The sequence below is a fragment of the Phytophthora cinnamomi genome, assembly GCF_018691715.1.
Source record: "Phytophthora cinnamomi strain GKB4 chromosome Unknown Contig1, whole genome shotgun sequence".
Lineage (NCBI taxonomy): Eukaryota > Oomycota > Peronosporomycetes > Peronosporales > Peronosporaceae > Phytophthora > Phytophthora cinnamomi.
The window spans coordinates 1,340,590-1,367,976 of NW_027150934.1; the positions used below are offsets into that span (position 1 = coordinate 1,340,590).

Here is a 27,387-nt window from a genome sequence, read left to right on the forward strand (position 1 = left end):
TCCTGTTGATTCCTCCTATTTTAACTGATATCTTGGCTAGTGTTTGCATAGCCGCTTGCTCGGTGGGTTTATTTGTACGGACTTCCTCGGAATACCGAGGTTGGAGCTGACATTTCAGCCTATTTAGAGACCAAATCGATTCCGACTCTAAAATAGCTTTGACGCGATGCTGCATAAGACCGATTATAATTAAGGGTACCCAATTCTAAATAAGGGATGGGTCAAATAAATAAGGTTCCCGTCTCTAAATAAGGCACTAAATCAGCCGACTTACTATCCGATTAGACATTCTGAGTGCTTTTCACAATAGTAATTTATTGGTATTATCGGCCTATATTATAGTGTATTATATTGTATTTGTTAATAAATTTATTTAATTTTAATATGCAGCGTACCGATTCGATGGTACAATGTACCTTTGATTAAATATTTCGGTGATCGACAACAACTTCAACTGCTGCTCCGCGCTCGTTATCTTTGCATTTGTGTTTATCCACAAGCATGTGGATGCTACCCTTACCTACAGGTTGGTGTTTACGAATTTGCACCACGCGGGATGCTTCTCGATGTTCGTACCACAATGCAGCGCATTATAAATCGTAAGAGACGGCAAGTACCTGACTGTGGGATGCTGGGTAGAGCTCACCTTGAGCTCTTCGGCCTCTAGGCAAGCGTTTTAGTCTTCTTCACATTCAGACTTGGCCGCAGCAACCGAGACGGAACTGGTGGAAATACGTCGTTGCCGCCGTATCGCCATCTGATGGTGCGTTATGAACATAACGCAATTGTGATGACAATCACCCCAGATGACTGGCAGGGGTGCCACCTTCAGAACGCGCGTTCCGAATGTATGCTGCTTTGCGAGTTCTAGACGCTCACCTGTCTGCTCGGTGACCGCATAAACCGTCAAACCAAATAATCATCGCGAGCTTTGGGGCCTCGCAGTCCCTCATTCATCGATTTGTGTCGTGGAGCTCAAGTGATCTGTCCTGTCCAAGCCTTTGCGAATTTCGATGGACGACCGACCGCTGCTGGCCTTGTCGCCCGTGGCGAGCACCTCCGGGGCCTTTCCACTGCTACCAACGGACTTACGTCGGCTGCTGGCGTTGCCGGACCGCTCGGCGCCGCCTCCGCGCTCTCCGTCGTCTTCGGCCTCAGTATCGTCTCCCGGCACCGTTGCCAGCGCCGCCGCGGCGTCGGACTTCCAGGATGGTGAGGACCAAGACTTCCACGCCGAGTTGGAAAGGCTGGGAGGCATCCTGGGGCTCGCGCGAGGGCTGCGCGTGGACTTGGAGCAGGGTCTGAGCTCCGATGACCGGAACGGAGACTTGGCTCGCCGCGCCGAGTGGTTCGGGGCCAACTACGTCGCGCCGCCACCCGCACGTGGCCTGCTGCGACTCATGGCTGAGGCGGCTTTCATGGACACCACCAATCTCATTCTGGTCATTGATGGAGTGGTGGCTGTCGCTCTCGGCATGACCGTCGGTGGAAACCCGAGAACGGACTGGATGGAGGGCACCTGCGTGCTGATCGCCGTGCTCGCTATTGCCCTGGTGACGGCGGTCGGGGACTTCCAGAAGGAGCGGCAGTTCCGCGCGCTGAACGCTGTGAACGAGAATGAGCTCGTGCGTGTTGTGCGCTTCGGTGAGAGCCGTGACGAGCCCCAGCAGGAATCGGAGAGTTCGGACGACAGCGGTGACTCTCGAGTACGCAAGTGGACATTGGTGGTTGGCGACATCGTGCAGCTCGAGCCTGGCGATGTGGTGCCCGCCGACGGCGTTGCCTTCAACACGCGCGAGCTCAAGGTAGACGAGAGCACACTTACGGGCGAGCCCGAGCTGATGCGTAAGGGTGACGCTCTGCTATTGCCAAGTTCTGAAGGTTCTGCTGAAGAGAAGATCCTATCGGTGAAGCTTTACTCTGGTACGAGAGTGATGGAGGGCTTTGCCAAGATGCTGGTGCTGTGTGTGGGCGAGTACTCTCAATACGGTCAGATCACGGCGCTAATTAACGGCAGCGGCGCCGAGGAAGACGAAGATGATAATGCAGGAGACATTGATGTTAAGAAGAAGCGGAGCCACTCGGGTGCATCCATTCAAGACGGAAGCTACCTCTCTCTGGATATTGTGGAGGCATCCAAAGCGAAGGAGATCAGCGATCCCTTGAAGCTGAAGACACAGACCAAGAAGAAGAAGTCGGCACGTCGCGAACGCACTCCGCTGGCTCAGAAGATCGAGGCGCTCAACTTGTGGCTCGGTAAAATGGGAGTCATCGTCGCCACCCTCGTCTTTGTCGTGCTCTGTGCGCGCTTCAGCATCGAGACGTTCGTGCAGGAGCCTCGTCAGTCCTGGGAAACAGCGTATCTGCGCGATTATCTGTCGTACTTCATTCTGGGCACGACCATCCTTGTGGTGGCCATCCCGGAAGGCCTTCCACTGGCGGTGGCCATTGCTCTCGCCCTCGCGGTGCGACGCATGCTTCAAGGACGCAGTCTTGTTCGCCACCTAGCAGCTTGCGAGACCGTCGGTAACGCGACAACACTGTGTGCGGACAAGACAGGAACTCTCACGGCTAACCAGATGAGTGTGGCGCGCTTATGGCTTGCACCTGAGCGTGAATCCGACTTTGTGAGCCTCCTCGACAATGCATCAGGAGCTATCAGCGCTCAAGTTGACTTCAATTCTGCAAGTGCAGCTAAGGCTGCAATGAACGATACCATGATCCACACGCTTTGTGAAGGTGTGGCGCTCAACTCGACCGCAGAGCTACTCCCGCTTGAGGATGGCGAAGGTGCGGATACTCCACGAAAGGCATTGGGTAGTCAGACGGAAGGTGCTCTCTTGTCTTTCGCTACGGCTTGTAGCGATGGCAAGTTCGACTACGTTGAAATGCGCAAGAACGCCAGCATTCGCCGTGTTCTGCCTTTCAGCAGCGATCGCAAGCGCATGTCCGTGATCGTTGGTGAAGACGATCAGTGGCGCACTTACACGAAGGGCGCGCCAGAGCTTGTGCTAGCACGTTGCACGCACTTGCAGACTCGCTCGGGCGGGAAGCTGCCACTTACTAATGACCGGCGTGAATGGCTGCAGAAGAACGTGCTTGCTGCTTACGCGAAGCGTGGGTATCGTACGCTGTGTCTTGCCTACCGGGACAGCAAGTCGAGTGGTGACACCGTGGATTCCGCATCGCCCGAGACTCTGGAGAAGCGGCTCGTGTGCCTCGCCCTCGTTGCCATTGCAGACCCGCTACGCCCCGGGACACGTGACGCAGTGGCATCTTGCCAAAAAGCGGGAATTGTGGTTCGCATGGTGACCGGCGACAGTGCACTAACAGCGCGCTCCATCGCGCGTGAATGCGGCATCTTGTCGGCTTCAGAGGAAGACGACGATATGTACACGGTTATGGAGGGGCCGGACTTTCGCGCTTTGGTGCTGGATTCGCGTGGAGAACTGCGGCAGGACATCTTCGATCAAGTGTGGCCTTCGCTGCGAGTACTAGCTCGCAGCTCACCGCAAGACAAGCACAAGTTGGTTACTGGGCTTCGCGCCTCGAAGCTTCTACCTCAGCAGCTTGTGGCTGTGACGGGAGATGGCACAAACGATGCACCAGCGCTTCGAGCAGCTCACGTGGGTTTTGCAATGGGGAAGAGCGGCACGTCCGTCGCCAAGGAAGCAGCCGACATTGTTCTCATGGACGACGACCTGGCCGGAGTCGTAAACGCTGTAGTATCTGGACGCGGCATCTTCGACGGCATCTCGCAGTTCTTGCAATTCCAGCTCACGGTCATTTCCGTAGCGCTGAGTGTGGCCAGCATTGGTGCCATCACCCTGCGTCAATCGCCTATCGCAGCGGTGCAAATCCTCTGGGTGAACCTCTTCATGGACGTGTTTGCATCGCTGGTGCTCACGACGGACGAGCCCAAGGCCTCGGAGCTGCTCGCGCGCCAGCCGTACGCCCGCAGCAGATCGCTCGTGTCCCCACGTATGGCCAAACACATTGCAGGACAAACACTTCTCCAGCTCACCCTGTTGCTGCTGCTCACCTTCCTCGGCGACAAGTGGTTCAACGTGCCGTCGGGCCGCGCGTCCGTGAGTGACGACGACGACTCCAAGGCCACGCAGCACTTGACAATCGTCTTCAACACGTTCGTGTGGCTGCAGCTCTTCAACCAGCTCAACTGCCGTCAGGGCATGACGGACGCACCGATGCTCCGCCTCACGGAGATCTGGAACAACAAACTGAGCTTCGCCGCGCTCTGCATTCAGTGCGGGCTGCAAGTCGCCATCGTGCAGCTCGGAGGCGAGCTCTTTCATTGTGCGGCACTCACCACTGCACAGTGGGGCGCCTGCATCGGCATGGGAGCGCTGGCCCTGCCAATCGGCTGGGCACTGCGTGCATCATCGATCGAAGAGCGCGCCGCCAATCTGCTCCTTAGGCATGAGGAGTTCTAAACCACCTAGTACACGGATACCAGGCCGAGCTTCGTAGGCCATTTAACACCACAACAAAGGTAAATCTTACAAGTGTTCATCGTGTCACGCTGTGCGCTCACAGCCGCACGTTTTCAGCGACTAGCGCAACGGCACCGATATGATATGGATTTAGTTGAAGTTTCGCATGTACCCAGTACGGAAAGCTCTCGCAGAGATTCTGGTGCTGCCGTTCCAGCGGGCAGAAGGCTCACTTCCCAAGTTACCGCGCAGCCAACGAGGCCAATTCTGTGTCATTGGCGCGACAATGCCCATTAGCGAAGATTTGTTTCCAGTCCCGCGAAGAACTCCAGGCGCCTCGGAGCGCCACATTCGGTGGTTTTCCACCGACAATCTGCGCTATCACGTACAACACGAGCTGCCACTGCTCGTCAACACATCGTCGAGCTCCGCGGAAGCGGACGCCGTTATTTACAACTTCACCACGTCAAGCGCGGCGTCCAAGAAATCGTGGAGCGTGTCCTATCGGTACTCGGAATTCCTCGACTTCAAGACAAAACTCGACCACCAGTGGACGTGCCACACTATCAACTGCTCCGGGTCCTGCCAAACCCTGCGCGACATCGTGTCGGCGTTGTTCCCCAAGAAATGTCTTCCGGCCATGTCATCGACTCAGCTCATGACGTCAAGTCGCAGAAGAAAGTTCGAGCACGTACTAACTCACCTGCTTCGCAGCGTTCTGCTTCCTGGCAGTGTGATGAAATGCCTCCATGCTCGACAGCATCTACTGGACAACCTGTTTGAGGTTTTGGGTGTGGACGAATGCGCTGACAGACGCTCCGTTCTTCAGGTCTTCGTTGATGACTACCAGGTTGCCGAAAGTGAAGAGATCGAGGATAACCAAGGTACTTCAGGTGGTGACGCGGCTCCGGAGTGCATGATCTGCTTGTCCGACGTGGACTCAGGTCGCGACAACCTGCAACGAGATTCGGAGGACAGTGGTACGGACAGCAGCGACTCGGGGGTTAGTGGTCCAAGCGACTCGTACGGCTTTCAGGAGGGCAGTGGCGAGGACACCACACGAACTGTGCTCCCGTGCAAGCACGTGTTCCACCGCAAGTGCATTTTCCAGTGGCTGCTGTTCGAGTTCCACTGCCCCGTGTGCAGAACCAGCTTGTCTCCCAACGCATTCACGAATTACTGTTGCCCGCGAAACTACACTGCGCAATGGTGGTTGAGTGACTTCGCGGAGGACTTCTCGCATGCTGTTGAGATCACAGAGAAATGAAGCCAGCTCAAGCACTGCACATACTTACCAGGCTCTGTTACAGCACAGCAATTGGTCGTTATCTGCACTGATATTTTTTCTGTTTGCATATAATTTCATTGCCATTCCCTATCAAAGCCGGATTCGAACGGCGAGCTTTTTGTCACTCCAATTTGCACAACCTTTGTGTGGGCCCGCGAGAGCCCTCTGAGTCCGATGTCTTGTTCAATGGTGCACTTCAGTACCACTGACGTTGCTGAAATTCTGTATAAAAATCCAATGACGATATTGAATGGTGCTAATCCATTGCTGATGCTACCATGATTTTCGATTAAGGCTCTGTTGCTGCACCGCACATGCGATCCAAAGCTCACTTTCCAAGTTACCAAACACCTCAACAGCGCCAACCGACCAACAACCCAACATAGTGGATTAAGGCAACATGGTCAATCAACTCGACTTTGCGCTTTTGAACTATGCAGCGATGACGAATGTGGCTCTGCTGGCTGCTAATTATTATCTGTTACTCTACCACTATCCGCCTGTTCAGTAGCTGTGGCCCCTACTCACATGCCATTAGTATTGTTCAGCTGTTACCATCGGCACAACGGGTATGCTTTCCTGTTACCTGGTAAATTTCATATGTTATTTCGTTGTTTACCTAGACCAAGTCGTAGATGGACTCCAGGAAACACTGCTTGTTGGCTGGTAAATGTGGGAGTGCGGAGTCGGCTAGCCTGTTAAGTTTCGTCCTACCAACATGTATTGGCGTGTGCGCCTATGCTTTTTGCGAGCTGTGCACGCCCTGATATTTATTCTCGTACATGTGCTAGTCACGGCCACCCTCGTCCTCACTGACCACTGCTTAAATGTATTAGCTGCCATGTTCGGATGAAGTATATGATATACTTCATCCGAACACGGTGACAATATACATAAGATATACTGCATATCTACTACATTGTGCTCATGGTATGCTTTTTGATAACAGGTTTTCAGGTCAACAGATATGCAGTGCTGATTCTCTGTCGATATGCAACAGATAAATAGTGCTTGCAACAGGCGAGCAGTGAATGTGGAGGCCCAACAGACGAGCAGGGGGAGAACAACAGATAATAATTATTTTCCATGGTTTTGGCGTGGCGTTGCTGATAGGAAGCCTTGTCCCCATATTTTGACGCATCTTGCACGCCTGCTGGACACAGCGGTTGCTTCTATGAGTTTTATCTTGTATCTCATCATCTTACAACGGTATTTAGATAGTATCTTTCACTTCCTACTGGTGGAAAGGTCCTGTGATCGCAACTTGCTATTCGCAAGAAGCAATGCGGACTAATTCACGCCACGGCACCAGTGCTACATGCTTGAACACCGTAAGCTAGAGGTTATGATAAAAAACGTGCGTTTGTAAAATATATATATTAATTCGCAAGGTGAAATCCGTCGTGGTGTCCGCTGGTGGGATGACCATGACATCTATCATGCTCGTTGCGTTCTGGTTGCTGGAGTAAATGAATTCGGCAGCTTCAACTACTTCAATTATGTAAGCACCGACGATATACCTATACATCTCCACATTCCTCTGGCCTATGACGCCGTATTTGGCTGTCTGCACCTGGCTAAGGCCTTCAGCATGCGAATCAGCGCGCAGGCATGGTGTCCAACTTGGAGCCCTTGGACTTCCAGGGCTTTAGCTCCAGAAGTCGCACACCACTCGATTAAGTGCGATCAGAAGATTGTCACACAAACTCTTGCTACATATGATTATATATAGGATAGTCGGTAGTTATTTACTCGTATTACTTGCCCACCTGACGCACTTATTTTCGTTGGCTAGCATCGCTTTCACAAGCTCGTAGTATTTGTCGTAGCACTCGCGCACGTAGAAAACTCGCCACTCTATAGTCGCGAGCAACCGGCAAGGGCGGCAGCTCTTGCGTGAGCCTGGAGATCTTCTCTGGGTTCACGCTGGCAGCTTCGAATGTCCTCAACGGTTGTTGGGTAGTGACTTGGCGCATTCTAAACTTTTATCAGTACCAAGTCGTGCGCTGTCGTCGTGGTCTATCTTGTCTCACTTGTCTTTCAGTGATTTATCTCAGGTATTTCAGTTAGCGTCACTTGGCTAAAACCATACTCTTATCAGAGGTATCCTATCACAATCCCGCGTTGTTGCAGACAGCAATCCTGCACACGGACAACGGATCAAGGTCACATACACCTCCATCGTACGAAAAACAGTGTTGCCTGCAGTTCTCTAGATTTTATCCAGAGTCCTTAGGCGGATGCCACTCAGGTGCCATTATTCTCCAATCGAAATACCTGCTGAATATGATTCGTTCGGTTCAGTTAAATAGGCGCTTGACGGAACTGTAATGTTGAATTACCTGTGCTCGTATCAAATTATGCTGGTGTGTTGACCCATCCAGTTTTTATTAAGTTAAAAAGCCTACTATTTCAAATAACTTGTACTCGAGTATAATTCCTGTGACAAGTAATTTATCTGATCACTCGAGCGACATTCGCGGATTTTTTCCGCGTTCAGGCAACATGCAGTCCTCGTCGGATCGCCTCCGTCCATTAAAGATTATTATACTGGGAACACCCGAAGAATGGGGGGAGCAGTCCCAACGGATTAATTGCGTGATCGTAACTGCGTGACGCGTAACCTGGATCAACCTTCGTGCCACACTATCCAGGCTAGTGTTGAAGGTACCCTCTTCAGGAGGGGAGAACGTATAGCGTCCAGACAGCGAGGTGTGGCACGCATGATTTTCGTGGGCGGCCATGACGTTCTGAATCAAGTAGAACGCTTCGAACACCCAAGCAGCGTTCAGTTGAAAAGCGTGACGGATTCGAAAATCTGTGTGAAGGGAGCCACAACAGGTCTGGAACTGGCGTCTCCTCCAAAAATTTTCTTGGGATCTTTCAATTCGCTTGAGAACTCGCAAACGCACGTTGAGGTAGAACCGATCCACCAGCGTCTTGTGCAATCGATTCCGTTCGAGACCTGCCTCCCACTTCTCTGGTTCGAGCGCGCGCTATCGTTCTAACTCTGCCAACTGCGTCGTCAATTCCGCCGACTTCGACACGGACTTCATGGGCTTCCTCGCGAAGTCATCTTTGAGGAGGGGCGCGGCGTCCCGTAGGTATCGGCAACTACTTAACAGACTGGAACCCTGCCAAGTACGATATTCCACCTATCGCGTATAATAGCCGAATGCAGCAATCAGAACAATGAACGAGAAGGTTTGCCTTTCGCTGGAATTAGATTGCCACCTCTGGGGTAGGCTTTCACATAGCTTATATTTTCTTAATAATATTAATACATATAAATTAATCTTCTCCATCAGCGCAACTCACTACTTGACGAGAAATGCAGCAAGTTGGCCTCAACGACAAGTAATGTCGTTCTCCTTGATCGAAATATTATTTCGATGACGTGCCCATGCGCATGGGGATGAATAAAGTGAGGGGTTTACAAAATTCACCACAATGCTTATGACTCGAGATCGACCATGTCACGGCAAGCTGCACTTCACAACACAGGTGTTCCCAGCCAAATCGCAGACGACCTAGTTATATATCTATCGCCGACTCAAAAATGGCTTATAAAGTACATCCGTTTTACTCGCGAAAGAGCACCAACGATGATGACGAGCTCAATGATAACAATATACGCACGCGTGTCCGGTTTCTCACTCTTCCTTGCACCCTATGTTATCGTGCAAGCACAGCTTTGATTGCCTGGGGCTTCGGCTTGGGGACCATAGCGCTCTTGCGTATTATACATCTCACCCAACTCTATTAACAACCATCGGATTCATAGCTCAAACGAACAGCCCTCCCGGTTTAAGTGACAGCGATCTAGTATTAGCGCTAGGCTGTATCATATACTTCTTTTCGCACGCTCACCGCAAAATCTAGAGCTGTTCCGGGCGAAGAATGGTTTTATTGCAGTGTTGCCTGCAGTAATTTATCATTAAAAACCTGGTAACTTACCAGTGGTAAGAAGAGATGCGGGCTAATTGACGAGGTAGAAAAGGGGGTACATATTTTGCAACAACGGCAAGTTGAGGCAGCCGGGCTGAGTTGAACGAAGTCGCTAAGAAGCCTATAAAAATACACTTACCTTGATACATGTATATATGTATATCAACGACCAACTAGAGAGAAATTAGGTGTCTTCGATCCACAAACTTTGCTGGGCCATTAACAGTAAATGATTTCGTTGGTGTACCAGAAATGAGGAGCCAAGTTGTTTTGCTTATTATCGCACGAGTAGCTCAGTTCTAGGACAGCGTTAGCAAGCAGTGCTGTCGGTCTAACTCGAACGCGTGAAATACATTGCCGCATTGTGTATTGAGTGAATAACCCCGGATCCGTGCATGCTGCCGATGAAACATCAGTGAAATGCTGGCGATCATCCAGTTCTTACTTGAATTCCTTTCTCGCCTTATCAAGCATGGCCTGGTAGTAACCCGCTTCTTGTAGCATTTGCTTTATTTTCTCAGCCTGTTCCGAGTGTTCCTACTCCCGATCTCCGGTATCATCTTTGGCACGACATTAAAGTCGCCCGATTCTTGACGAATAGCTGGCTATCGGCACATCCAACTGACGTAGCGATCTTTCACGTGGAATACTAATCCCGAGTCGTGTCCGTTGCTCGGCATCAATTGTTGGTTGGCGCTTCATAATGCGGCGTACGGCGGAGTAGAACTCGAAAAGCAGCCTCTAGATGATACGTTTATTCGTGGCCAGATCAACCCACATAGACAAAGAACTGTGTCTCACTGTATTCCGTATCGTGTTGCTCGTTATCGTACCCATTCACCAGATAGATTATACCTGTCTCCGGTAATTGTCAACAGTGGACACCCTCGTTCTTTCGTTTCGCAATGCGAATTCGCATTGAGGTGCATTGATGTCACTTATCTTCATTGGCTAACGACAACTGTGGCCTTGTCGGAGGTCGTCCGTAGAGACACTCGGTCGGGGGAAGAACACTACATTGATCTCGTTTGCTGCATCCACACCAAGGTGTACCTATTACATGTAGACGGAACTAGGAACTGTTTTATTGATGGATCGCAGAAAATGATGCAAGTACTGTATACTGTAGTTCGCGCTGGAGTAGAATCGTCGTTTATATCAAATTATATCAAATTTCATCCGGACTACCCTCGAATTGTGGAGGGGGATGGTACAGTCAAACGGCAAATGCACTACTGTTTGGCGTTGTTGTTGCCAGATGAATCTAGACCCATGGAGAAAGAGCTTTGTGAAAAAGAAAAAAGTATTGATATTAATATCGACCGTCCGCAACTTGAGCAAGGCTCAACACCGTACCAAATATATCAAATATATACCCAATATATGGTAATAGACATCCCAGCAGCCCCAACTGGAAGTTGATCTGACAAGTAAACATCAAAAGCATACAAAATCAAACACCAGACAGAAAATTTTGTCATTCGACGGACCACAAACTTGTTTCCGTTTAGAAAACTTCCAAACCAAATCGACTGGACCACATAGGAAAAATGGTCTCTGTTGGAGGCGACGCCTTTTAAAAATCCTTCCGTAAAAAGGTGCTACTACCTATGCAGTCCATGACGGAGACGATTCCGGAATACTGATATTGCCAGTATTTGTTGCAAGACGAATGCAACGCGAATTGCTACTGTATTGATTCACAGAAGTGTATCGACTGGTCGAACCAAGAGCGACTACCTGATAGGTAGGTATCACGAAGGCTATTGTCCTGCCATGCGTTGCTTGTAGAACGCGTTGTAGTTATTGATAACCAGTTGAACCTCAGGGTTAGCATCGGCAAAGCGGTTCACACCAAACAAATTGCTGAGTATCTGCAGCGGTTCTTCGCTTTGTCCAACCAGTTCGTGAACAACTTCTTCTGGTACTTTCTGGCGTTTTCGAGCATAGTTCGTGACACGGGATGTAACTTGGCGTCCGCAAGCACACGAGCAAAAGCCGCCTCGCCGAAACCGTCCCTTAATACCGTGAACGAGTCCTTTGCCGCTCGAGGAAATTGGACGTTGAATCGCTCGAGATACTCGTTCAGCGTCACCAACGCTCGGCTGTCCATAGATCCGATCCCCATGTCACGGATTTTCAGAAGCTCAAAAACGTCGTCGCCGGATTTTCTGTTGTTCAGCCAACCTTCAAATTGTTGCCTCTGCAACGACGTCGCCATGTGCGCCGTGTTACCTGACTCCCTCGCCGTTACGAGAGCTTTCGCCACCACATCTTCTCCGTAGTGCGCCGCGAGCGTCCTGACCAATGACGCTTGGGTCTCTGGGTACTTCGCGCTGAACATGTCCACATACCTGACCAGAGTGTCCCAGTGTTTATTAACAAGAGCCTCGCCCACTCCCCCGTTGAGCCCGAGTTTCACCAAGACGGCACTCGGAAATTTGCCCTTGCCAAGCCAACGATTCAACTTCACATTCAATATCCGATCGGAGAGCACTCCTCTCTCCTCATTTTCCTCGCCTGGTACTTCCCTCAGCATCCTCTTGACACCAGGGATATCTTTGTCGTTGTCAGCATTCGACAAGATGGTAGCTTGAAAGCCGTTCGCGATAGTCTTGGAGACTGTAGACGTCGAGGCACTATTAGCGCATGTCAGGAAAGCAAGACTGCAATACAGTTGAATCCCATCGGTGGCACGGACTTGCTGGAGCTTGGACTTGCTAGGGGCCAGCAAGCAAATTGCAGAATGACGATTCTTCGAGATAGTGCCACCAGCCCCCCCCCCCCCCCAAGGCCCGTGTTGTTGTAAGGGTTTACGGTACGCTGAATCGGTGGTAGTAATACAGAAGTGTTCGGCACCTGTTCGACACACTTTCAACAGAACCGTGCTATTACGGTATCAATGATACCGTATGTGCTATTGTGCCTTTCAGTCAGATTGTCCAAATCGGACTCTTATACTCCGAGTAACAAACCAACAGGCCACCGGGATAGGTAAACTGACTCGTATTAAGAGAAATCTAGAGGCAATTAAGGCAACATGGGATTAACTGGACCAATGAAAAGGTTCTGATGCGGTGATAGTCTTCCGGAACAAGCCGACCGCCTCAGTTTGCGGTGATTTTCCTGGCCATTCGGAGAATATTGTCTTTAAGATGACCTGCACTGACGATCTGCGACAGAGGGCGGTTGTCTTAGTCTACATACATGATACGGATGCTGAAATGGCGGGGACAATATTTGAAAGTCATGAACGCAGCGTCCGGCGCTGGATTACTAAGTTCGAGAAGACTGGGTTACGCTGTTAGAAACCAAATCGACGGGAACGTAGCAGCAAGTGGCCACGTGACATTAACCCATTCGGGCGACAGTCCCTCTAAGTGCATCCCCCTTCAATTGACATCCGTCGCATGTGCGTTCGCATTACTCAGGATACCGTCAACCAGCTAAAGAATAGTGTCTGTGGGGACCTAAGTGGCGGGTATTGAGTGATAAATTGTATTTACTAAGGTGAATTGAGTGACTTGAGTGCCTTGATTAACTGAGCTTTGTGCGTTGAATAATTTAACCCTAGCCCCTACATACACTCAGCTTAAGGCCACCTACATGTATTAGACGGACAAAATGAAGGAAACGGACAATATTATCATACTGTAATATAACCTCTGTATAAGTTACAGAATTGTAGGGTACAGTTCGATGATGAGATCGATTTTATGATGTGCTGAAGTATTGTGGATTTCGGCAAAGTTTCCAAAAGTCGGCCGGTTTGCGACCTTGGGCGAATCGATCGATCCTTCAATCGACCTGCCACCACAGCAATCGCGATCTTCATTGTCCGCTTGCTCCTCCAGCTGGGCATTTTTCTGCCGACAGTTGACGCTTGTGTATGTCGCGATCGGGTCAACGCGTGATAGAAGCTGTGGTAACAACACAGCATGCACACCCCAATACTGTTCTGCACTCCTATCATTATCGATGTTGCAATGAGCCTGTATAACTAACAATCGGCTGGTGGCCCGCCTTGGCTTGATGGTAAGCTGCCATTGTCACTGGCTCGTTGTGGTACCAACAGGCGAATAGGCAGTGCACCGTCGGAAATTGGTGCGATTCGTGACGACGAAGTCGCAACTGGTGTAGCGCCACTACCCTGAGCTATCTGATGTGACCGCCGCCTGTGTGGTGTTCGCTCAGGACTTGGCGATGATCGAGAACTGGAAGGTGGTCGCTGGGTGGGTGATGCTGGGGAAATCCCGTCGGTAGCTGGGCTTCCTATTGAATCCGTGGACTGGGGCAATCTTGAGCGAGTTGTCTGTCCTCAGGAATTAATATCGCTTGTAAGGGCCTTCTTGCAGACGGCTGCGGAGAATAAGGTTGAGATCGTTGCATAATACGTCTTCTACGGGCTTGGCTTAGCCGAAATGACGGACTTGCAACGTCCTTGCTGCTGGTGGCGTGAAGCAACACTGAGATGCACTCACAAAAACCATCAAATCTATTCTATATGATAGGTGCGGCGATTCTGGGGGGAATCTACTACAACTAACAGAGTATCCTGTATGTTTGTCTGTAAGTCCGTCCGTTCTCTATCTTGGGGGCTTAGCCTGCCGTAGAGCATCGTCGGGGGAGCGCCCTTCCCGCCTGGCGACAGTGTATTAGTAGCCTACCCTATGGCATCCCACCATCCTTTTGACTGGCTAATCTATGCCCGATATTACAAAAATAGCCTTGCGTTATATTTATTCGTGCTGTGATAGGCTGAAATTGCCACCCCGCTAAAATTTCCGTTTTTGAATTCGAATTCGGGCGCGGCGGAGCGACGCAGGGCGCGGACGGCGGGCGCCGCTGCGAGCCCCACAGGACGCGAGCGCCGCACAGCGACGACGGTGCGCTGCGTGCGCGATATAGCAACCCGTATATGCGCCCTAAAGTCGATAAAGTTAATAGACGACGACCTTCTGGGCGTGAGCTAAATACATAATATATTATTACTGCTCTGTGATTGGCCGAAATCCTCTCTGTTAGAATATATTGCTATTCGGGGTGCCACACACATTTCGCGATACAGCGCGCGAAATACAAGACGTGCGCTGGACAGGGGTGATCCCGGACCTTCAAGCACCTTCCACAGGACCTTCAAGCACGCAGGATCTTCAAGCATGTTGGACATTCGTGCACCGAACGCGATCGCGTAGTAGTAGAGCGAGCTGGAACAGCGAGCGTAACGGGTTGGGACAAACGGTATATCCAGTAGTGAAGCGAGCTGGCACAGCGAGCGTAACGGGTTACGATGAATGGTCCTTCAAGCGCGACCTGCGGGACCTTCAAGCACCGACCTGGCACAGCGAGCGTAACGGGTTGGGACGAACAGTATGGTAAGTAGTGGAGCGAGCTGGGACAGCGAGCGCAACGGGCTGCAATGAACGGTATGGTAAGTAGTGGCCTAGCGAACTGGCACAGCGAGTGTAACGGGTTGCGATAAATTGTCGATGAAGTACGCCGGACCTTCAAGCACTTCGGACCTGCAAGGCCGCAGGACCTACAAGTACCGAGCGCTATCCGTTGTAGTGGCGCGAGCTGGCACAGCGAGCGTAACGGGTTGTGACGAACGGTATATTCAGTAGTGGAGCGGGTTGGGACGAACGGTATATTCAGTAGTGGAGCAAGCTGGCACAGCGAGCGGAACGGGTTGCGAGCAACGGTATGTTCAGTAGTGGAGCGAGCTGGCACAGCGAGCGTAACGGGTTGAGACGAAAGGATTGCCAAGTAGCGTAACGGGTTGCGCCGAACTGTAAACCCACCGGAGCGATGCGGAGGGGGCTATGACAAATAGTGGAGCGAGCTGGAACCGCGAGCGTAACCGCCTATGACTAACCACACACACCGCCGCGAAGCGGCGGCGATCGGCTAGTCTACTACAACTAACAGAGTATCCTGTATGTTTGTCTGTAAGTCCGTCCGTTCTCTATCTTGGGGGCTTAGCCTGCCGTAGAGCATCGTCGGGGGAGCGCCCTTCCCGCCTGGCGACAGTGTATTAGTAGCCTACCCTATGGCATCCCACCATCCTTTTGACTGGCTAATCTATGCCCGATATTAAAAAATAGCCTTGCGTTATATTTATTCGTGCTGTGATAGGCTGAAATTGCCACCCCGCTAAAATTTCCGTTTTGAATTCGAATTCGGGCGCGGCGGAGCGACGCAGGGCGCGGACGGCGGGCGCCGCTGCGAGCCCCACAGGACGCGAGCGCCGCACAGCGACGACGGTGCGCTGCGTGCGCGATATAGCAACCCGTATATGCGCCCTAAAGTCGATAAAGTTAATAGACGACGACCTTCTGGGCGTGAGCTAAATACATAATATATTATTACTGCTCTGTGATTGGCCGAAATCCTCTCTGTTAGAATATATTGCTATTCGGGGTGCCACACACATTTCGCGATACAGCGCGCGAAATACAAGACGTGCGCTGGACAGGGGTGATCCCGGACCTTCAAGCACCTTCCACAGGACCTTCAAGCACGCAGGATCTTCAAGCATGTTGGACATTCGTGCACCGAACGCGATCGCGTAGTAGTAGAGCGAGCTGGAACAGCGAGCGTAACGGGTTGGGACAAACGGTATATCCAGTAGTGAAGCGAGCTGGCACAGCGAGCGTAACGGGTTACGATGAATGGTCCTTCAAGCGCGACCTGCGGGACCTTCAAGCACCGACCTGGCACAGCGAGCGTAACGGGTTGGGACGAACAGTATGGTAAGTAGTGGAGCGAGCTGGGACAGCGAGCGCAACGGGTTGCAATGAACGGTATGGTAAGTAGTGGCCTAGCGAACTGGCACAGCGAGTGTAACGGGTTGCGATAAATTGTCGATGAAGTACGCCGGACCTTCAAGCACTTCGGACCTGCAAGGCCGCAGGACCTACAAGTACCGAGCGCTATCCGTTGTAGTGGCGCGAGCTGGCACAGCGAGCGTAACGGGTTGTGACGAACGGTATATTCAGTAGTGGAGCGGGTTGGGACGAACGGTATATTCAGTAGTGGAGCAAGCTGGCACAGCGAGCGGAACGGGTTGCGAGCAACGGTATGTTCAGTAGTGGAGCGAGCTGGCACAGCGAGCGTAACGGGTTGAGACGAAAGGATTGCCAAGTAGCGTAACGGGTTGCGCCGAACTGTAAACCCACCGGAGCGATGCGGAGGGGGCTATGACAAATAGTGGAGCGAGCTGGAACCGCGAGCGTAACCGCCTATGACTAACCACACACACACCGCCGCGAAGCGGCGGCGATCGGCTAGTCCCCTACAACTAACCGAGTCTCCAGTCTGTTTGTCTGGTGTCCGTCGTATTCCGCCCTTGGGGCATCAGCCTGCCGTAGAGCATCATCCTACCGCCCTGCATTAGCGCATTAGTAACCTGCCCTATGGCATCTCACCATCTTCCGGACTGCCTTATCTTTGCTCGAAATTACAACGCATAGCCATGCGTTATTTTTATTCGTCCTGTGATTGGCCGATTTTGCCTCAGCGCTCACATTTCCTTTTTTGAATTCCGCGCGCGGCGGAGCGAGGAAGCGCTCGGACGTCGGGCGCCGCTGCGAGCCCCACAGGACGCGAGCGCCGCACAGCGACAACGGTGAGCTGCGTGCGCGACATAGCAACCTGTACATGTGCGCGATAGCGCTATAAAGTGAATAGAGGACGACCTTCTGGGCGTGAGCAAAATACATAATATATTATTACTGCTCTGTGATTGGCCGAAACCCTCTACGTTAGAATATATTGCTATTCGGGGTGCCACACACATTTCGCGATACAGCACGCGAAATACAAGACGTGCGCTGGACAGGGGTGAACCCGGACCTTTAAGCACCTCCCACAGGACATTCAAGCACGGTGGACCTTCATACACGGCGGACCTTCACGCACGGCGGACCTTCAAGCACCGTGCGCGATCGCGCAGTAGTGGAGCGAGCTGGCACAGCGAGCGTAACGGGTTGCGACGAACGGTATATTCAGTAGTGGAGCGAGCTGGCACAGCGAGCGTAACGGGCTGCGACGAACGGTATGGCGAGTAGTGGAGCGAGCTGGCACAGCGAGCGTAACGGATTACGACGAACGGTATTCCAAGTAGTGGAACGAGCTGGAACAGCGAGCGTAACGGGTTGTGACCAACAGGAAGTGAAGTAGTGGAGCGAGCTGGCACAGCGAGCGTAACAGGTTGGGACGAATGGTGTGTTCAGTAGTGGAGCAATCTGTAACAGCGAGCTTAACGGGTTGCGATCAACAGGAAGTCAAGTAGTGGAGCGAGCTGGAACAGCGAGTGTAACGGGTTGAGACGACCAGTAGGCCAAGTAGTGGAGCGAGCTGGCACAGCGAGCGCAACGGGTTGCGACCAACAGGAAGTCCAGTAGTGGAGCGAGCTGGCACAGCGAGCGTAACGGGTTGAGACGAACTGTAGACCAAGTCGTGAAGCGAGCTGACACAGCGAACGTAACGGGTCGAGACGAACGGTAAGTTCAGTAGCGTAACGGGTTGAGACGAACTGTACAACAAGTTGTGGAGCGATCTGTAACGGCGAGCGTAACGGATTGGGACAAACGGTATATACAGTAGTGAAGGGAGCTGTAACAGCGAGCGTAACGGATTGTGACCAACAGGAAGTCAAGTAGTGGAGTGAGCTGGCACAGCGAGCGTAACGGGTTGGGATGAACGGTATGGCAAGTAGTGGAGCGAGCTGGCACAGCGAGCGTGACGGGTTGAGACGAACAGTAGGCCAAGTAGTGACGAGAGCTGGAACAGCGAGCGGAACGGGTTGTGAGCAACGGTATGGCAAGTAGTGGAGCGAGCTGGCACAGCGAGCGTAACGGGTTAAGACGAACTGTTCACCCGCCGGAGCGAAGCGGAGGCGGGCATACCCATACCCCAACGTCAAGCGTTGTATAAGCAAACCAACCAGCCCGCCGGAGCGAAGCGGAGGCGGGCGGCCCACACTACTGTGGCCAAACCCACACCCACCGCCGCGAAGCGGCGGCGCTCGGCTAGTCTACCACAACTAACCGAGTATCCTGTAAGTTTGTCTGTAAGTTCGTCGTGTTCCGCCCTTGGGGCATCAGCCTGCCGTAGCGCATTGTCCTACCGCCCTGCATTAGCGCATTAGTAACCTGCCCTATGGCATCTCACCATCTTCCGGACTGGCTTATGTTTGCCCGATATTACAACATAGCCATGCGTGATAATTATAACGCGCTGTGATTGGCCGATTTTGCCTCAGCGCTCACATTTCCTTTTTTGAATTCCGCGCGCGGCGGAGCGAGGAAGCGCTCGGACGTCGGGCGCTGCAGCGAGCCCCACAGGACGCGAGCGCCGCACAGGGACTAAGGTACGCTTAGCTACATAGTTTCCTAACTGTAATAGAAGTGTCGGTTTCGGGAGTTCCGCCTGTTGGGATAACTGGTACCTTCAGGGCAGTCGAGGTATTATAGTGTGGGATTAAGGGCGGCCTGGTGCCTACTCCGGTGGGGCCACGGGGAGTTGCAGTGGGTTCCACGACACGGCCATGTAGTCGAGACTCCCCCGTTGGCGCACAGATGCCAGGCAGGCCGTCCCGAATCTGCAACATTGCTCTCTTGCTTGCATCCCGGGTTTAATTACCTTGGAGAATGGCATTTGGGTACTGCAGCTCTCCACTATACTGACCGTTACTTTCTCTAAAGTGGGTAGCAATACCCATTTTAAGATGATAAGAAAGACTGCAGCTGGCACCCGCCGCCGACGTAGGATTGCGCGTGCCCTTGCCGCAGCGACCGCTCTTGGGAGCCGCGACCCTGAGGTGCCCACGTCCGCCCGCCAGCGGCGTGGGAAATCTCATACCAATCCGGGGTAAATGGGGCAGATCTCGGCGAAGCCGGTGACCTGCCTCATCTCCGGGCCAGTGGTCGTGTATGGGACCGGCGCTTTAGGTGGACGCACCTATTTGCGCTTCTGTGTCCGCGGCGGGGCGCGTGTATAGGACCCTGGAAATGGCGACGGTGTTCTTAGACTTTATGTCTAACGCGTCATGTGACTCTGTTGCGTGTACGCAGCCCAGAATGGCTCGAACGAAAAGGAAATGGACGCGCGAGGAGATCGAGCAGGCCTTGCGGGACAACGAGCGTATCAACGCAACCCCGGCTGCTCCAGAGGAGCCTGCCGCTAAAAGGCGCCGCCAAGCGCGTCGGAGGGCTAAACGATACAACTTAAACAAGGAATTTCAATCGCTTATCGTGACAGACACGGCCGCTACTGTCACGGCTGTCGAGAGTCATGTTGCGGCCGGAAACACGTCTGTTGGGCCTCCACCAATCCGCAGAGAAGAACCTCCGGTCCAGGCAGCGGCGCCTGTTGATTCTACAGTTGTAGCAACTGATGTCAGCACAACGGAGCAAGTTCCTGGCTCGACCCCGGCGGAGGCAGCGCGTAGGAGGCGCGCTGCAATGACGGCGTCTCAAACAGAACGACGCCGCGCGCGAGACAGAGAGAGCCCGAATTAGAAGGGCGAACATGACGGGATCCCAACGCGAGCGTCAAAGACGTAGAGATGCAGAACGCCAAAGGACACGTAGGGCTCTATTAACAGAGGCCGAACGAAGCACAGCGCGCGAGCAAAGCCGTTTACTACAGGCCGCTAGAAGAGCTAACCAAACCGAGCAACAACGGGAGATCATGCAGGAGACCGATCGTCTACAACACGCCCAACAACGCCAGCAAGAAACGCCAGATGAACGTGAAGAACGCCAGGAACGCGAACGCGTTCGCCAGGAAGAACGTCGGGCTAATCTGACGCAAGAAGAAGCGGAAGCAGAGCGAGTGGCTCTTCGGGAGTATCAAGCCACGGTTCGAGACGCTCAAGAGGAGGAGGTGAGAGAGGAACGACGACAACAGGAGCGTATACGGCGCAGCACTCTTCGCAGAGGTCATGCACTCGCAAACCAGGAGGATTTCAGAGTCTCCATGCTCAGCGGCGACAACATCGTTAATGGGCGCCACAGACTGCCTCCAACTACGATCTGCCCTCATTGCAACGCGTGGAAATGGCCTGCAGAGTCCAAAAAGGCTGTTGTTTGGAGGGAGCGGTGCAGCTACCTTCACTACGAGCTGCGCCTCCGCGACTGCACCAGTTGTACACGGATGCCGAGTTTCGGCGCCGCATTCGTGCCTACAACCAAGTTTTGCCTTCACGTCGATTGGGGCTTCCTGTAGCAACCGGTCCAACTTCAGGGACGTGAACCAAGACGAGAGCGTTGCTGGACAACGTGGTGTATACACGTATCGTATTCAAGGAGCCATGGGGCACTACTTGGGCTCTCTACTTCCGCGTATCGATACGTTCACAAACGAGCCCATGCCCCCAAGTTTGCCCAGATCTACATCGTCGATCCAGACATGCAACAGCGAGCGGAGCGTCGCCGAGGTATTTTCGCTGACCTCCACGCCGGGACGCTGCTGGAGATGGAGCAGATGATGGAGGAGTGCAATCCGTTCGCGCAACAATATCTCAACTTCGCGGAGAAGCTGCGCGCCGACCAGGCGGCGGGAAAGGAGGTGGTTGATATGGTGTTCCGGCTGCACGAGAAGAGGTCAAACCCACGAACCCACAACCTACCAACGGTCTCGGAAGTTGGGGCGACTCTTATCGAGGATGGCAACTTGGACAGCCCGCGCGACATCCTTCTGCGTACTAAAGATCACTCGCTGCTTCGGCTCTTCGAGACGCACTCTGTGTATGACCCGTTGCAGTACCCACTACTTCTTCCGCATGGAGAACTGGGTTGGACCTACACAGACGTGTATGCGAACAACGTGGTGCGCAGAAAGAAGCGTGAAATGTCCCTCCGAGAGCATGTAGCCTACCGGTTATTCCAGAAAGTCGGTGACGAGTCGGTACTGCACCAAGGTGGGCGATTATTCCAGCAGTACTGCGTAGATCAACGAGCCAAGTGCGAGCAAGAGCAACTGCGTTGGGTGGCATCCCATCAAGCTGAACTTCGCGCCGATCAGTACAGCGGGGTTCGAGACGCGCTTCTAAGTGAAAACACGGCGGTTCTGCGCGAGGGCGAAGCCCTATTGACGGAGTACAACCGCGAAACTGGGGCGCTCCAGCACCCCGATGAACCGCAGCGTCGCTCGGGACACTTCCTGGACCAAATCGGCAAGCGCATCGTTCTACCAGCTACGCATTCGGGGAGTCCGCGGGCCATGTACAAGTCTTACCAAGATTCCATGGCTATCGTGCGGGAGTACGGGAAACCGGACGTCTTCGTTACTATGACGTGCAACCCTACGTGGGACGAGATCCAGGAAAGATACCGGAGCCAAACCAAAGCGCACAAGACCGCCCGGACATTGTAGCCCGCGTTTGGCAGCAGAAATTGGCGGCGATGCTGAAAGACTTGGATGAAGGCGTACTGGGACGTGTTCTGGCGAGGATCTACGTGGTGGAGTTCCAGAAGAGGGCCTCCCACACGCACACATTCTGATTATTCTCGCAGACGAAGACAAGCCGCGTACAAGACAAATCATCGACAAGTTGTGCTCTTCGGAGCTCCCGGACGCCGAGATCAACCCCAGCTGTACGAGACCATCCTCACTTGCATGATGCATGGTCCATGTGGCGCGGCGAACCCCTCCAGCCCCTGCATGAAGGACGGAAAGTGCACGAAGGGATACCCGAAGCCGTTGGTAGAGGTTACCCAAGGAAACGTGAACGGGTTTCCTGTCTGCAGACGTCGCCGCCGGCCACCGGGAGTACTCAAGTTCAAGGGAAGGGAGTACGACAACGCCACCATTAACCAATGGGTGGTCCCGTACAATCCCTACCTTTCGCAGAAGTACAACTGCCATATCAACGTGGAGGTTTGTACGGCCCTCACGGCGGTCAAATATCTGTACAAGTACGTCTACAAGGGGTCCGACAAGGCTGTAATCACTGTGGAAACGGTGGGCGGGGAGTCGAACGGTGCAAGGATGGATCCCAACGAGATTCTTCGGTACCTGAACGCAAGGTATATATCTCCGATAGAGGCATGTATGCGGCTTCTCGACTTCTCCGTTCAAGGCAAGACGCATTCCATCGTACAGCTGACGATCCACCTGGAGAACGAGCAATTCGTGACCTTCCGTTCGAGCGACAACCCGGATCGAGTTCTCACTCGCGGTCGCCACTCGATGTTGACCCGCTTCTTCGAATTGTGTGCGAGCGAGGCTCCGGAGAACCAAGTTGCAAAGACCATGGTGTACCAAGACATCCCGAAGCTATTCCGATGGGATGACAAGGCAAAGAAATGGGTTCGTCGCAAACAATACCAAGCGGCGCTTGGGCGGATGGTTCATGTGACCCCTCGGGACATGGAGCGGTTCTACATGCGTGTACTGCTGTGTCACCGGAAGGGACCTCAGTCCTTTGCCAAGCTTCGGACAGTGGATGGTGTTACGTATGCGTCGTACCGCCAAGCCGCACTCAAACTGGGCTACCTTGAAGACGACGCAGAATGGATTGCGTGTATGGAAGAAGCCGCTGCCTTCAAGATGCCGTACCAACTCCGCCAGCTCTTCGCGACGATCATTGTTTATTCTCAAGTTTCGGAGGTTCGCGTTCTGTGGAATCGATTCTACGACGTTCTTTCTGAAGACTTCGCGCACACATACCGGGGCTTGGAAGGACAGGAGAAGGAAGACATGATCAGGTTCCACACACTCAAGGACCTTAACGACCTGCTCCAAATCAATGGCTACGTAGTGGCGGACTTTGACCTCCCTCAGCTGGATGACTACCCGCGGCTGGTGCTGGATTCGCTGCTGCGGAACAACCTCATTCGACGCGAACTGGAGGGGTACCAGCACTCTACCCTTCAAGCCATTGTGGACCAAGAAAGCCAGCTGAACGACGGCCAACGAGCTATTTACGACGAAATCATCCAGGCGGCCGAAGCACCAGTTCAAGGCAACAAGCTGTTCTTTATTGACGGCCCGGGAGGTACAGGAAAGTCAACTCTGCTGCGGCATATCCTGGCGAAGGTGCGACTGTCCGGGAAGATCGCGATTGCTGTGGCTTCGAGTGGAATTGCTTCGCTGTTGCTCATGGGTGGGCGCACAGCGCATTCGACGTTCAAGATACCTCTCAAGCTGAACGACAAGTCGACGTGTGCGATTTACAAACAATCGCGCCTCAAGATGTTGATCGAGCGAGCCAGTTTGGTTATCTGGGACGAAGCTCCAATGACTCACAGGCACGCCTTCGAAGCGGTGGACAGGTCTTTGCGTGACATCATGGGTAACGACCAGGAGCCTTTTGGAGGAAAGTATTTGTACTTTCCGGTGACTTCCGCCAGATTTTGCCGGTGGTAGTGCGCGGCACACCAGCGGAGACCATCGGCGCGTGTCTGAAGTCATCTACGCTATGGCGACACTTCAAGCAGCTGCATCTCACGGAAAACATGCGTGTACAATCGGCAAGTAACGAAAGCACCGCCGCAGAGCTCGCAGCTTTCTCGGAGTTTCTCCTACAAGTGGGAGAGGGTAGACACGAGGTCAACAGGTCCCTGGGCAGGGACTTTGTGAAGATTCCGCGCGATATGCTGATCGACAACATCTACGAAGAAGGAGACGACATTGAAGACGAAGAAATCACACCTGGAGCTGTTCCACGGGGTTTGAAGAACATTATTGATAAGATGTACGCCGACATCAACGATCCCGAGGTTGCTACGGACGAGTACTTCGCCAACAGGACCATCTTGACGACTACCAACGCCGTGGTGCACCGCATCAACCAAGCTGTCTCTGAACGACTCTCCGGGAGGCCCGCGAGTATCTATCGGTGGATTCAGTGGATGACGACAACGAAGGAAACTTCTTCGAGCCGGAGGTGTTGCATTCGGTGACTATCAACGGTATTCCTCCACACAAACTTACATTGAAGGAAGGCGCCCCAATTATGATGATGAGAAACCTGAACCCCGACTTGGGCCTCTGCAACGGAACGCGACTACGGGTTGTCCAGCTCAAGCCCCACGTTATTCATGCTACCATCATGACTGGCGAGCGCATAGGCCAAAACGTTCTAATTCCAAGGATCGTCTTCGTCAGCGATGGGGACGCGCGCGAGTTCCCCTTCCGCTTGCGACGCAAGCAGTTTCCAGTTGTACCAGCTTTCGCCATGACCATCAACAAAGCCCAAGGCCAAACCGTCCAGAACCTAGGTTTGTATCTGGCGACACCCTGCTTCTCCCACGGACAGCTCTACGTGGCGCTGTCGAGAGTTACATCCAGGTCCAAGTTCAAGGCTTTGATCGAGTATCCGGAGCTGGAGGAAGACGACGGTGCATACACTGACAACATTGTGTACAGGCAGATATTCGAAGATGCTTAGGCGGAGTAGGCATTCAGCAGTACACACTTCATAATTACATAAATACATGTCTTTTTTTGGAAGTGCGTTTCACATTAGCAATGCATCCCTTTGACGAAACCATCGCCCGCCGGAGCGAAGCGGAGGCGGCATACCCATACCCCAACGTCAAGCGTTGTATAAGCAAACCAACCAGCCCGCCGGAGCGAAGCGGAGCATACTGTGGCCAAACCCACACCCACCGCCGCGAAGCGGCGGCGCTCGGCTAGTCTACCACAACTAACCGAGTATCCTGTAAGTTTGTCTGTAAGTTCGTCGTGTTCCGCCCTTGGGGCATCAGCCTGCCGTAGCGCATTGTCCTACCGCCCTGCATTAGCGCATTAGTAACCTGCCCTATGGCATCTCACCATCTTCCGGACTGGCTTATGTTTGCCCGATATTACAACATAGCCATGCGTGATAATTATAACGCGCTGTGATTGGCCGATTTTGCCTCAGCGCTCACATTTCCTTTTTTGAATTCCCGCGCGCGGCGGAGCGAGGAAGCGCTCGGACGTCGGGCGCTGCAGCGAGCCCCACAGGACGCGAGCGCCGCACAGGGACTAAGGTACGCTTAGCTACATAGTTTCCTAACTGTAATAGAAGTGTCGGTTTCGGGAGTTCCGCCTGTTGGGATAACTGGTACCTTCAGGGCAGTCGAGGTATTATAGTGTGGGATTAAGGGCGGCCTGGTGCCTACTCCGGTGGGGCCACGGGGAGTTGCAGTGGGTTCCACGACACGGCCATGTAGTCGAGACTCCCCGTTGGCGCACAGATGCCAGGCAGGCCGTCCCGAATCTGCAACATTGCTCTCTTGCTTGCATCCCGGGTTTAATTACCTTGGAGAATGGCATTTGGGTACTGCAGCTCTCCACTATACTGACCGTTACTTTCTCTAAAGTGGGTAGCAATACCCATTTTAAGATGATAAGAAAGACTGCAGCTGGCACCCGCCGCCGACGTAGGATTGCGCGTGCCCTTGCCGCAGCGACCGCTCTTGGGAGCCGCGACCCTGAGGTGCCCACGTCCGCCCGCCAGCGGCGTGGAAATCTCATACCAATCCGGGGTAAATGGGGCAGATCTCGGCGAAGCCGGGGTGACCTGCCCCATCTCCGGGCCAGTGGTCGTGTATGGGACCGGCGCTTTAGGTGGACGCACCTATTTGCGCTTCTGTGTCCGCGGCGGGGCGCGTGTATAGGACCCTGGAAATGGCGACGGTGTTCTTAGACTTTATGTCTAACGCGTCATGTGACTCTGTTGCGTGTACGCAGCCCAGAATGGCTCGAACGAAAAGGAAATGGACGCGCGAGGAGATCGAGCAGGCCTTGCGGGACAACGAGCGTATCAACGCAACCCCGGCTGCTCCAGAGGAGCCTGCCGCTAAAAGGCGCCGCCAAGCGCGTCGGAGGGCTAAACGATACAACTTAAACAAGGAATTTCAATCGCTTATCGTGACAGACACGGCCGCTACTGTCACGGCTGTCGAGAGTCATGTTGCGGCCGGAAACACGTCTGTTGGGCCTCCACCAATCCGCAGAGAAGAACCTCCGGTCCAGGCAGCGGCGCCTGTTGATTCTACAGTTGTAGCAACTGATGTCAGCACAACGGAGCAAGTTCCTGGCTCGACCCCGGCGGAGGCAGCGCGTAGGAGGCGCGCTGCAATGACGGCGTCTCAAACAGAACGACGCCGCGCGCGAGACAGAGAGAGCCCGAATTAGAAGGGCGAACATGACGGGATCCCAACGCGAGCGTCAAAGACGTAGAGATGCAGAACGCCAAAGGACACGTAGGGCTCTATTAACAGAGGCCGAACGAAGCACAGCGCGCGAGCAAAGCCGTTTACTACAGGCCGCTAGAAGAGCTAACCAAACCGAGCAACAACGGGAGATCATGCAGGAGACCGATCGTCTACAACACGCCCAACAACGCCAGCAAGAAACGCCAGATGAACGTGAAGAACGCCAGGAACGCGAACGCGTTCGCCAGGAAGAACGTCGGGCTAATCTGACGCAAGAAGAAGCGGAAGCAGAGCGAGTGGCTCTTCGGGAGTATCAAGCCACGGTTCGAGACGCTCAAGAGGAGGAGGTGAGAGAGGAACGACGACAACAGGAGCGTATACGGCGCAGCACTCTTCGCAGAGGTCATGCACTCGCAAACCAGGAGGATTTCAGAGTCTCCATGCTCAGCGGCGACAACATCGTTAATGGGCGCCACAGACTGCCTCCAACTACGATCTGCCCTCATTGCAACGCGTGGAAATGGCCTGCAGAGTCCAAAAAGGC

At 53.2% G+C, this 27,387-nt stretch overlaps 2 protein-coding genes across 2 annotated transcripts; both read left to right on the top strand.

Moving 5' to 3' along the window:
* Positions 1-1,013: 1,013 nt before the first annotated feature.
* On the top strand, positions 1,014-4,451 carry IUM83_06465 (calcium-translocating P-type ATPase, PMCA-type; the record flags this gene model as incomplete). Its single annotated transcript, XM_067930676.1, has 1 exon — positions 1,014-4,451. One exon carries the CDS (start codon positions 1,014-1,016, stop codon positions 4,449-4,451), a length of 3,438 nt encoding a protein of 1,145 aa, XP_067800310.1.
* Positions 4,452-4,737: 286 nt separating this feature from the next.
* On the top strand, positions 4,738-5,718 carry IUM83_06466 (E3 ubiquitin ligase; the record flags this gene model as incomplete). The annotated part of the gene is made up of 1 exon (XM_067930677.1): positions 4,738-5,718. The coding sequence occupies one exon, from the start codon at positions 4,738-4,740 to the stop codon at positions 5,716-5,718; it is 981 nt and encodes a 326-aa protein (XP_067800493.1).
* Positions 5,719-27,387: the final 21,669 nt, after the last annotated feature.